This window comes from Scyliorhinus torazame, chromosome 18 (genome assembly GCF_047496885.1).
Source record: "Scyliorhinus torazame isolate Kashiwa2021f chromosome 18, sScyTor2.1, whole genome shotgun sequence".
NCBI lineage: Eukaryota > Metazoa > Chordata > Chondrichthyes > Carcharhiniformes > Scyliorhinidae > Scyliorhinus > Scyliorhinus torazame.
The window spans coordinates 141942576-141955382 of NC_092724.1; the positions used below are offsets into that span (position 1 = coordinate 141942576).

General features: G+C 44.7%; 1 protein-coding gene across 1 annotated transcript; it reads right to left on the reverse strand.

Annotated features, from left to right (window-relative positions):
* Positions 1-6579: 6579 nt before the first annotated feature.
* LOC140395571 (retinal rod rhodopsin-sensitive cGMP 3',5'-cyclic phosphodiesterase subunit gamma) lies at positions 6580-12596 on the reverse strand. The gene is made up of 4 exons (XM_072483522.1): positions 12521-12596; positions 10401-10640; positions 9107-9147; positions 6580-8329 (listed from the first exon to the last, which is right to left on the reverse strand). The coding sequence occupies exons 2-4, from the start codon at positions 10604-10606 to the stop codon at positions 8253-8255; spliced, it is 324 nt and encodes a 107-aa protein (XP_072339623.1). The 5' UTR covers positions 10607-10640; positions 12521-12596; the 3' UTR covers positions 6580-8252.
* Positions 12597-12807: the final 211 nt, after the last annotated feature.

The window sequence follows — 12807 nt, forward strand, 5'->3', positions numbered from 1 at the left end:
TTCTGCACAGTGGGTCTGTTTGCACCCCCACTCCCTGTTACCTTCCGCTCCCCCAGCCCCCGGGCGCAGTGGTCCAAGATCAAGAGCCCCCGATGCAGAAGATGGGTGTGAGCACGCTGTTGTGGTTTGTGCAGAGCTGTTGTGTCAGCAATTATAATAAGTGAAGTTATTGAAATGAAGATTTAACACTGCATTCTGGCTGAAAATGGCAGTGCGCACACCAGGGTCAACAAGGTGAAAGCATGGCAAGGATTGACGGCTCTGTGAAATTGGCAGGCTAGGAAGCCTTTAGAACAAAGAACAAAGAAAATTACAGCACAGGAACAGATCCTTCGGCCCTCCCAGCCTGCGCCGATCCAGATCCTTTATCTAAACCTGTCTTCTATTTTCCAAGGATCTACTTCCCTCTGTTCCCCGTCCGTTTATATATCTGCCTAGATGCATCTTAAATGATGCTATCCTGCCCGCCTCCACCACCTCTGCTGGAAATACGTTCCAGGCACCCACCACCCTCTGCGTACAAAACTTTCCACGCACATCTCCTTTAAGTACTGAAACACTGCAGTTCCTTCTTTGCCTAAGTGGTAAACCTCTGGTCAGAGTTCTTGTTCTGAGAGTGTCCTTTTGCAGCTTCAGAGATAATTTCTAACACTTCAGGGGTCATTGTAGCTGTCTTGGATTTTTTCTGACTTTGATCTACATTTCCCTGCTCGGCTTCACTGCGCATTGGAGCATCATTTCCAGCTGAGCCTTGAATCTCTGATGAGGAACCACAGGAAACGCACTAGAAACACTTACACCATGAAGAACAGTAGGTGCTTCACCAACAGTGGCAGTGGTTGCCTACGCCTCAGCCTCCTGTTGCTGCACAGGACAGAGGGGATAACGCACTGAGCTGCAGCTTGAAGTGTGTTATAAACTCAACACAGGAGATTGAGAAAGTTGACCAGCTTTCAGGCCAAGGCTGAGCAGCAGTGTCTCAGGAAACTCAGGCTTTGTCAGCAGGTCAGTGCTGAATCTGGACGTTTCTTGTACATGACCTCCTTCCAAGAGAGCCAGGGAATCACATCTTCCGGATGACCGTCAACGTCACCAGAACCCTGAATTAATTTACCTCCAGCTCCTTCCAGCAATCTGCTGGTGACATCTGCAGGATTTCACAATCTTCTGTCACAGATAATCTCCCAGGAGACCAATGCCATGTTTCCCCGGGCCTACTACTTACCTCCGTATTGTTACTGATGAGGTCAGCCAGAATGAGGGGGCTCTTGGATTTGCGGAACTGGTTGAATTCCCACAAATCCTGAAAACCGGACAATACACCTGGATGACAATCAGGGAGCCCTCAGATCATTTCATAGAATTTCGACAGTGCAGACGGAAGCCATTCGGCCCATCAAGTCTGCACCAACCATCTGAAGGAACACCCCATCTAGGCCCACACCCTCACCCTGGGCGCGATTCTCCCAGCCCTGCACCAGGCCGGAGAATCGGCGCAACCGCACCATGCTGCCCCAACGCCGGAGCCCGATTCCCCGAGGTGCGGAGAATTAGCACCATTTGCACCGGCGCGTTTGGTGCAGCGCCGGTCGCGGGCCGCTGTCCACGGCCGTCGATTTTCCGGCCTGGATGGGCCGAGCAGCCGCATGGAAACGGCAGAGTCCCGCCGGCACCGTTCACCCCTGCTCGCAGGTGGCGGGAACTCTGCGCGAAGGGTCGGGGGGCGGCCTGTGGGGCGGGGAAAAGCGCTCCTTCACAGGGGGGGGGCCTCCGATGAGAACTGGCCTGCGGTCGGGGCCCACCGATCGGCGGGCCGGCCTCTCCCCACCCGGGCCTACTTTGTTGCGCAGCCGGCCCCTGAACCCCCACGCCATGTTGCGTCGGGGCCGGCGCGCTGAAGGAGTCCCCCGCGCATGCGCGGGTAGGCACAGCCCAACTACCCATGCGCGGGTTGGCGCGGCACCCATTTGGCACCGGGAAGGGAGGGTGGAGCAGCGTGACCGGTCCAACGCCGTGCTGGCCCCCTGCGGTTAGTCCCGCACCCGTTTCGTGCCGTTGTGAAACGCGACGGCGTTCATTCCGGCACGAACACTCAGTCTCCATTTTGGAGAATCGCGCTCCCTATCTCCGTAACCTACCTAACCTTTTGGACACCAGGGGGCAATTTAGCATGGCCAATCCACCTAACCTACACATCTTTGGAATGTGGGAGGAAACCCATGCAGACAAGGGGAGAATCTGCAAACTCCACACACACACCCAAGGTTGGAATTGAACCCGAGTCCCTGGGCTGTAAGGCAGCAGTGCTCACCACTGTGCCATCGTGCCGTGCATTCATCCAACTAAAGGGATTTCACTCTATAATATGTTCAGCTGGTAGGCAACCACTGGGAAGTACTCAGGCTTGTCTGAGGTGTCCTGGAAGTTGACGGGATGCCTTTGTCCTGCCAGTTACATCACCCACAGGTCTTCACTCCATCAAACAGTGGATTGTTCCTTGGAGGCAAGGCCTACCTACTGAGAAAGTGGCTGTGAGACCTGCGAGAAATTCTACAGCTGATGCACAGGAAAGGTGCAACCTGCGCTACCTGAGTATAAGAACAGCCATTGAGAAAGCCATTGGCTTGCTGGAGATGTGATCCAGGTGCTCATCTGAAGGTGTCCTTCAGTCTGCAAGGTAATGGCACCACCAAACGATAACGATTTGCTGCCTTGTATTCATAGAATCCAAGCCAGTTGGTGAAGTCAAACCCAAGTCACAGAGCTGTTCTTTACTGAGGGGAAGAGAGTTTATTGACTATGTTCAGCCTCATAGTTCTCCCCTTACATCCAGCATCTCAGTTATCCCTCTATTTATACTCATTTGAGCACCTGTGAAATTAACTAGACTAATGAATCACATTAACCAAATTGACAGCCCCTCAGAGGGGCACTGTTATGAAAGGATAAGGATTTAAAGGAAACTTAAACTAAAGCAAAATGTCATTCTGGGGGATGTCAGCCCTGCAGTGCCCGGACTTTGCAAGAGGTCCTCTATTTATATGTCTTCAAATTAAACAACGTCCTTCGTCTAATATATTCCTAATATAATTAACAAACCATTAAACACCTTGTACAACATTGGGCTGCAAAGCGTTCTGGAGCGGCAGGAGATGGAAGGTGAAGGCCCCCTCCACCTCCTCAAAGGAAACCGAGGAAGAGGAGATACGGCAGGAGGCGGGAAAGTCTGACGTGGTTCAGCTACTTGCAACCATTTAGTTTGCTGACTGTCAGCAGTGCCTGCGATGCATTCCGTAGCCAGATGACCAACAACTAAACTTCTGCAAAGCATGATGGGACAAGTAGCCAACCTTCCTCAACGCATGGCCTGCCAAACGGCTTGTTTTTACGAGCAAGTGTGATGAAATGTACTCGACAGACACATAAAGAATGTAAAGTCAGCAGATGCGTGCTAGCATTGAGGAAAACGGGTAACAGGTTATCCATGGCTAAAGGACTTTCTCGATGTCGGAAGAAGCGGGATAAAAAAGGGAGAAGTTGGCAGCCTCAGCAGAGAGACCTGGGAGACCAGCTGTTGCGGAAGAAGACCGCCCTGAATCCGAGACACTGACAGACAAAGACCAGCCCGACCCAAGAAGGGAGATTGGTCACCTCACCTTGCAGCGGGTAATATCTGAGTCCAAGCCATGGTTCACTGTAACAATTAATCAATCCTTAAACCAGTGGAATAAATAGCAGTTCAGCGTTTATCTAGTGTTTTAAACAGTAACACAGATTCAGTTGTACGAAATATCTTGTGGGAGTGTTTCTTTGTCCACCACGTCAGTTGATACCTCAGCATGAGGGCGACAATTCATACTTTTGCAGCTACATGGCACAATGATGCTGAACCACTGCCTCCCTCTACCCCATCCCAACGCAAAGCATTCCAGCCCGCCAATAATCCTGACATCTCCTACACACCCATAGGGCGTTTTCTACTCTTCCAATCTCCTTGAGGGTGATGGCCATTTGACAGGCAAGACCTAACCATGGAGATGACTGGACAACGGAAACTTGGAAATAATGTGCTTGATGCTTCAACATGTGTAAGAAAATTGACACCATCACCTACTCGTAAACACTCAAGTGATTTGCTTTTTGAAACCACAAAGCCATAGGAGCAAGTTGGCAGGCGGGGCAATGACTGAGGGGATAGGATAAGAGGGATGTCAGAATGCCTTGAGTGCCCTTTCTCCACCTTCCCTCTAATGGCCACCATGGCACTTCCCTGCTAGCCAAAGTTGGAGATGACTTTGCTGCACTTCAGTGGGGTAGTGAATGACCGAGGCAAGGCTTTTCTCCGTCCTATTTCAATTGGCAAACTGAGAATGCAGGCCATTGGTGAGGGTCAGCATGCACTCAGTTGCCTGCCATGACTGATGCTTCAGGCAGGTCAGGTGACCACTGTCATGATATGCAGACATGCACATAATGAGATACAGACAGGCAGCACAGAGAACAGGACATAACCAATCAGCAGGCAGAACACTTGGGGGTGGTTTCCCACTATAAAAGGCATGAGGCACTCACACTCTGCCTCTTTCCACTAGGGACATCTACCGAGTGAGTCCGGTATAAATATCACGTAACGCATACAGCACGTGGCCAAGAGTTAGTCTGGTTCAGTCAGAGAGATCACACTTAGGTTAGCAGAGAGTCGAACTCACAGAGAACTGTGCTGTGTGACAGGTTCAATAAATCAAATTGAACTAACTTCAAGGTCTGGAGTCTATTTCAGTCATAGCTGCATCCAGTTGCAGCCCATGTTATCTCAGTGTGCTTAACACGACAACCACTTTTTCGTGGAGGTGGAAATCAGTGCAGAGGCCTGAGACACTCTGGAATTCTTGGTAGAGATAGACTCCTCTAGTCTTCCTCCAGTAGTGTTCAGTGCCTTTGAAAATGCTGATATAAACTTGCACACTTTCTGGTGCTACACACTTTCTGGTGCTCCATAATAGTCTGTGACCCCCCCCCAAGGCTCAGCATCTGTGTCCAGTTGACCAGAGCTTGGGCGATCCAGTACCCTCCAATGTTGGGCCCGCTTACAGCAGCTGCTCCTTTTCACTTTTGATGTGTGTCTCACCATGCAACAGACTAGTTATTGAGCGGTGTATATCTGAGCTGGCGGAGGGTACGCATGAATCATGTGATGGTGCTTCCTCAGAGTTGCCTAACCTCCTCTGAGGACACATCGGACTTGCGCGATCTCCTGTGTCAAACTTGAATGACCTGTGGAAAACAACACATAAGTTAGAATGATAAGGGAAAAGGGTTCAAAGTCATCATTGTCAATGATCAGATTTCAGCTATTGATGACATTGAGTCAACATGAGCAATTGCTGTGTGTCATCCTACTGTGCAATGTCTAATTCTGTCACCACGTATCTGGGCAAGCCCATCTCTCCATCTCCAATGGTCATTTGCTTTGCCAGTCTGTGGCTATCCATCATCTCCTCCACAGCGGTTAAGGAACAAGGAACAATGACTGAACACTCATGCCCAGTTCTGTTTCTCCATGGAATTATGTGCTCTCTCCTGCAAGGAGAGTAAAGAGAGTGTGAAATGGAAGGTTTTTAAGAGGATGTATGGACAATATTTATGGAGGATGCCTGTGTGGGATAGGTCTGAGATTGCAATAAGATAAAGGGGATTATCAGTGTCAGCTGTTCAGATGAACATGTTGGGAGGTGCCTTGAGGGAGAGAGGTGGCTAGACTTCCAGGTTGTGTTGGTCTGTGGAGTTCAGAACAGGAGGATGATGGAGAAATCAGCCAATGGGATTGCCATTTAAATGTAGTGTGTCACTCACCTTTCCAAACTGGTGAGGTCATCGGTGTCCTTGTCCATGGGACCACACCCCTGCCGCTCACCACTTCAGCCATCCCTGCTTCAATTTCAGAGGCAAGCCCCTTCCTCCTGCCTACTGGGAGCCATGTTTCTCTGCTAGATGCTTACAACCCATAGGATGTCCTTTAGTGATGCCCCAGAGGCCTGGGGTAGCCTTCCCACATTGAGTCTTGTGCATGCTCTCTCTCTTTTCTGACACTTCCCTAGTGGATGCACACTGCCCCAGAATGGAGCTCCTCTGAAATTGAGAGTCATCAACTGCCAGGTGCTGGTCTTCATCATGTCCACCTGCTCGGATTGGTGAGGGAATCTGGGGAATGGACACCTGGGTCGCAAAAACTAAAGGATTGGCTGATGTGACGAGGATGATATAGATTCTTTCTGGATGGGCTGATAGGTGGTCCATCCCTATCTATCTTGTGATGTCCCCACCTAACACCATAGACTGGATGACCCTTAACCTCAGCAAAATGCAGTTTTGTAAAGGGAGCAAGAAACATTGATCTCGCTTTACCCTTAATTCTAGGTTCTTACGTTGTGGCTTAACTAAATAGGGACGGGTTGATGGCTCTTGTCCTCAGATTAGACTATGCTGTTTTCTGGCTGAGATAACACAAGGGTATGAGAATTATAAGGCTGAACTTGAGGCTTAAAAACAAAAATCAAGAAAAAAGAAACAAGTTGCACATTTATTCCTTTTTTTCCCCCAAGCTTTATTGGATATGTCTTGTAGAGAGAACAACCTAATCTCCAGATGACAAAAGTTTTGTTTAAACACGCTACAAACCATCAAGGTGGTTGTTAATGCTCCCCACACTGCAACGCAGATCTTCCCTGTACAGTACATGCATCCTTCTACTGGAATCACCTCAGAATTATATAGGAATTTTAAAAAACACTGCACTAGATAAGAAAGTAAACACAACAAAGATAAGGAAGACATGATTAAATGTATTGGTTTTGGTATTTTCAAAATGATAAATAGGAGTTAAGTTGAAGGAAAGCTAACGGATTTGACAGGATGAGAACTGAGGAAATCACTCAAAGTTATAGGCGAAGCGCAGTGTCATTTCGGAATGGAAAATAAACAGGAATTTATGGTCAAGAAGTAAAAGGATGTTAGCATATTTCAGGAAAAACATTAAGCAAAAAAAAAAAGTAGTGCAAATGGGAACATTCACTTTGCATAGTTACAGTAGTTTTACAAAAAACGTTTGCACAGCAACAATAAACCTACAGAAAAATTCTAAATTCCTGAAGTTGTTAATTCAGAAAAGGAGAAATAATCAATTGACAAAGGGAGATTAGGAGAAAATTCATCTGCTGCATTGTAGAACTGATAGTGGAGGACTTTGATTTTGGTGAAGTAAAACCACACAGGGCAGGGGACAAGCACATAAAAATAGAACAATGTGGGACAAGACATTTTTTAAAAATTAGATATAAAAAGGTAACATTTTGAATTATAAACAATAAGGGTAAAATTGAAACAGTTAATGAGTTACAATGGAAGGGAATAAGTGAATACATTGAGAACACATTAGTGAATGTGGGTAACTTGGATAAAGGGTCATCATTGAATAATAAAATCAAGCACCCACACCAGCACATAAATCTCCAGCAAGCTCTTATAACAAACTTGTCTTAGCAACTTTAAAGTTTCCAGGAGTCCCCGGGGAGTAGTTCATTTTCAGGGTGGGGTGATGGAACATGCCAATATGTCAGGGAGAAAACGTAATTTAACTTGATAGATGCTGGCAGTAATGCAGTGTTGTACTGGGTGCGTCAGTGTCATTCTGGGTGTGTCTCCTGCTCAGAAGGAGGCACGCGTGAGGGATTTGGGGATTTCGGAATTCCACCTTGCACGTTCACAGAATCACACACATACATAGTTCTCCTACAAAGTTCGATGCTCAAAGAATCACAATGATCAGAATGGATTTGCATATGTGTCATATAATGTTTCCACAAGAGATGCATTTTGAAAAAGCATTAAAGTACACATGAAATATGTCCATGGATACAGTTTAAAGCTAACATTTTTGGAAACCGTATCAAAGAAGGTCAGTGGAAAAAAGTGACCAGCTTCGGTGATAACAGGAGACAACAATCCTGTCTGGCGCATTGAAGGAAAATGCCTTCGTGTTTCAAGTGAATTATGATCGCAAAGGAAATACGAGTTTGAAAAGGAGCGTTTGTTTTTACTATTATGCTTTTCTTTGCATTTGTGTCTGCAACCTTGAGACCTGGCCTTATTTCTGCTTTCGAAGCCACTGGTGAAATAGACAGGGTAGGGCAGGGAGGTTTTGGAACTCTTCCAAGGAGCACAGTCAAAATGCACACAGAATTCTGTCGCCGCTTTCAGATGATACCATACTGTGCCAGTTCGTGTAGTTCCAGATGATTGAAGGCTTCCCAGGGGCAGATGACAGTGATATCTGAAAGACAAAGAACAACAATTTAATCCTGAGTGCAGTAAACACAATGCCGCCATTATTATCTAAGAGTTTAATACTTTATCTTCTTCAGCCTTGACACCCATGTACACCATTGATCACTCTTCCTACCAAGAAAATGGCAGCCATTTGAGTAGGCTTCTCTTTCACTGCTCAATGTGCAAGGTATATTTCACTTATCATAGCTGCCATAATAAGAAATATCCTTGAATCATATCAAGGTAAATCAATTCTGACATGCTTTTCTTGACAACCTTAGTAGCTTAATATGAAAACACTTGGTTTAGCTTCAATTGGGTGACTGTCAAAGCGGGTGACTACACAGAGGCATTATTTTCCAGAATATGGTAACTAAAGATTACGCAGTTAATTCACAGGAAAATAATTATCATTGAGCACGTTCTGCCCTTATATTGACAACTAAAAAGACACACAGCAGCTCACATGACGAGCACCAATCAGCGGGGATTATCCGGAATGGAATTAGTGAGAGGTCGCCTAACACATATTTCATATCCACGACAATTGTGTCTGAAGTAATATGTTGTTTTTTGCTATTTCCACAATGTGCCATTTTTCATTTTCTTAAATGAAGCTTCTCAATGCAGTGAGGGTGCAGTCAAATCCGCTGCCAGCCTATCTTGAATAGCATCATATGCAGTGGCAGTAGGCTATGAAATAACTGCCTGTTCAATGTTAATGTGCAACATGTGCCGAGAATAATGAAGAGTACGGTTTTTGAAAATAAAGTTACCATACCTGTGCCTAATCCTTCCATTCCAGGGATGTCATCACCAAACCTGTGGAAGAGGCAGAAATGATATTTAGTAAATCATCAAAACCATCCCATGAGTTAAATGCCTCCTGATATGATTAGGCACCGAGTTTCAACAGGCAATTTGACAGTGGACAGCATCACAGCTGTAACCAATTCTATCCTCATCCAGCAGAACAATGGTTAGCACTGCTGCCTCACAGCTCCAGGGACCCAGGTTCAATTCCCACCTTGGGTGACTGTCTGTGTCTGGAGTTTGTACATTCCTCCCTTGCCTGCGTGGGTTTCCTCCCACAGTCCAAAGGTGTGCAGGTCAGGTGGATTGGTCATGATCAATTGTCCCTTAAGTGTCCAAAAGGTTAGAGGTTAGGTTAGTTGGTGTCACTGGGTTAAGGGAATAGGGTGGGAGCTTGACCCTAGGTAGGGTACACTTTCAGAGGGTTGGTGCAGACTTAATAGGCCAAATGGCCTCCTTTTGCACTGTAGTGTTCCTATGATTCTGATGTCCAAACCTGTGCACTTTCCAGTGCCGGATTGTAATTGGGAACCTTGGTTGATTTTCCCTTGCCACTACTGCGATTGTCTGGAGGTCAAACTATTTTAGCTGACCAGCTAGCCTGGCCAAGATGAACTATCTCAGCACAGACTGGAGCACTGAATTGGGATCTTCCCACATTGTAAGCTCCAAGCCAAGTCGTGCATTTATCTCTGGAGTCATTGATGAGAATGCTTCACAGGTTGCATGAAGACATCGCAAGCTTCCACGTCACAGCATTGTGCCCTACATTCTGGTCCCACTGTGCGCTACTGGAAGTAACATCAGAATATGCAAGCGTTATTGAGGGAATCCTGAGCATGCTAGAGCACTGTTGTCAGCAGTTTGCTTTAATCAGCTCCTTTCTCCGATACCAGTATAGACATTTGCGCACAGCCTAATGTCAAAGCAACTATTCAAGAATTTGAGAGCTCTGTGGTAATGGTTGAAAGGTTGCTCAATTGGAGGGGATTGCATATCCATCAGACTTCGTAAAAAGCATCTTACAAGTCAGAACTGCCAGCTAATGTTATTTAATTTGCAGGTGAGGATGTTGCAGCGTTGTTATTTCATTTGAGAAAATATAAGTAACTGTTTTAGAACGCAGTTCACATTTTTAGCATCATACAGTATCTAAACTCAGTTTAGTTTAGTTTTCATTCCCTCCGTATTCTTTACACAACCACTCTACTGCTGCAACATCCTCTTTAGTTAAACTGATTCTGTATTTATGTTCCTCTTACCCTTGTATTCCTTTCTTTGGCGGTTTGCTCTTAAACTGTCTTGTTTGCCTCTGTTTGAACTTTGGTGGTCCTTTCCTAGGGGTTGCTGGTCCTCCAGTTACCCTTGTGGCTGATTTAATTTCTCCCATGGGTTTCGGTGGTTCTAGAGAGAGAGCCATCTCTTGTGCTTTCAAGTTAGGTTGAATTTCCAGGGGGTTTGCTGCCATGATTATTGCTTTTGTGCCGCACTTCACTAGGGTACTATATTCCAAAAGAAACCAAAACCTTTGCCGGTTAATATGTGGTAACTATAGCGATGTTGCCTCCTAGATTATCAAACAATCAATACGACCCTGCTTACACTAATCTTAAATCCTTGGTATGAGCCCCAAGGACAGGTACAATGAGATTAGTTTTCAATAGTTCTGCTTGTAATAGGATTGTGTAAACTGGAGTACAGAAAGAAGGGAGGGAGATGGCTACAGATTTAAGGTTGAGAGAATTAACTCTTTCCTTCCTTTCAAATGAATTTTTAATAAAATGAGTAGCTAATGAATGACAAATAATGATATCTTGGATTCCAGGGGCAACAACACTAATAAAATAAATTAGCTGGGAATAACATGTCACACACGTATTATAGAACATGTTAGGGGTACAATATGATGCTAAATAAAGGATGCATAAATTGCCAAAGAGAAAACTAATTAGCTTCAGTAGTTTTTAAGCTTTTGACTGTAGTATTCTCACTTAGAACAGTGTCATTATTTACAAATAAACCCAACTGTCCTGCAGCAGTAACCTGTTCAACTAAAGAATGTCCTGAAATTGGGTTTCAAGGTGAAATGGTCTTTAATGTACTAACGCTGCATTTTCATTAATTAACGGAGTTAAGGTTTTGCTGATACAGGAGCACAGATCAGTAAGAGGCTTATTTACACAATCCCTGACGCACAGCCACCTGTCCTTCCGTAGTTGCATTGGTCAAGCGACCATTTGGAATCAATATGGACAATAGAACCAGATGTACCTTTCTAAAAGATCCTCATCATCCATAAATATATTAACTCTTTACTTCACTTATGAAAATTTTGCAAACAGTTAAGCCCTTCTCCTGTGCATGCTTAATTTGGATCAAGATCCTTTTCTAAATAATGACAGCTTTGTGTTTGTACCCATGTAGCATTCTTGATGGAATTCCAATCTGCTAGATTGGCAAGTTTCTACATTATCACAAACAGATGATGAATAAATGAATGGCTTAAGCACATTATTCCTTTGGTATACTTTCCTAAACCCATTTGAGATAATCTGCTTTATAAGAGCTGTCTTTTACCCAATAAGAGCCTGTTAAGTTTTGGAACAGTCCAGTCCAAAAATGAAATAAAATTGAACACAGTTCAATACAAGACAACCGCAGTGTCTTATTTTGATATAACTAATCACAAAAAGATACAAATTGGATGAATAACGTTTGTCACAAATGTTTCATGTGCTGATGCCATTATTCCCTGTCCCACTACAATCCATTAGCTCCACAGATTGCTGACATTTCCAAACGCAAAACAATTATACAAATTTTGCACTCTGACTTTGACATAAAAACAAGGAAAAAACTGAACACAACTTGCCAAGAAGTAGAACATAGTCTAACAATAAAAGCATTGAAGTAAACATTACAGACTCTGATAAGATTTGATACTAACAGCTGCTCAACATAAGCATATGCCAGTTAAGATTCTACTTCTTTAAGCAGACGTATTTTGAAAGATGATTAATTTTGATACAATAAAAGCCTGTTAAGTATATCGTAGTTTAGGTAGCCGTCATTTGAATGTCAGGTTTGATATTCGTTTAGAAAATAACATTTCTGCAGTGGATAATTGTCCCAGGGGTTTTCCATGCCCAAAAACTGCGTTTAATTAGTTTGGAGGTATGTTTTTAACATTTAAAAAAAATCATTATTGACTCAATTAGCATAAATATTCTTAAACTCGCCTTCTGGCCATTTTTTCCAATTAATTGAGTTTAAGGCTCATTTATGGCAAACATCTTAATACTCATTCGAATGATGCGACACCTTTTCTATATTTGACAGGTTCGTAATTCTTTGCCGAGATATAAAAGACCAGGGTACTTACCACTAAGAGGAGGCAAAGGGGAACATTCGTCAACTGAAAGGCGAGAGCCCTAACTAGCTCTCGTCGTTGCTTCTGAGTTTCTAACTACGCAGTTCTGGATCTTTGGTGCACAGAACCAAGCTTTTATTGGTTCAATGAAAAGGATTTTGACTTCACACCTGCCCCCATGTTAATCTGATGGCGTCACTGATGGAAGTGAAAGCTGACACGAAGAGGATAAGCTGAGCCCTCGACTGAGCCTTCCGTACCAGCCTCCCCGAACAGGCGCCGGAATGTGGCGACTAGGG

Excerpts from the sequence above, each read along its gene's own strand:
- LOC140395571 (XM_072483522.1), bottom strand. The coding sequence starts at position 10,606 with ATGGCAGCAAACCCCCTGGAAATTCAACCTAACTTGAAAGCACAAGAG. Across the intron at positions 9,148-10,400 it reads CCAAAGAAAGGAATACAAGG|GTTTGGTGATGACATCCCTG; the intron begins GTAAGAGGAACA and ends CCTCTTCCACAG. Across the intron at positions 8,330-9,106 it reads AATGGAAGGATTAGGCACAG|ATATCACTGTCATCTGCCCC; the intron begins GTATGGTAACTT and ends TTTGTCTTTCAG.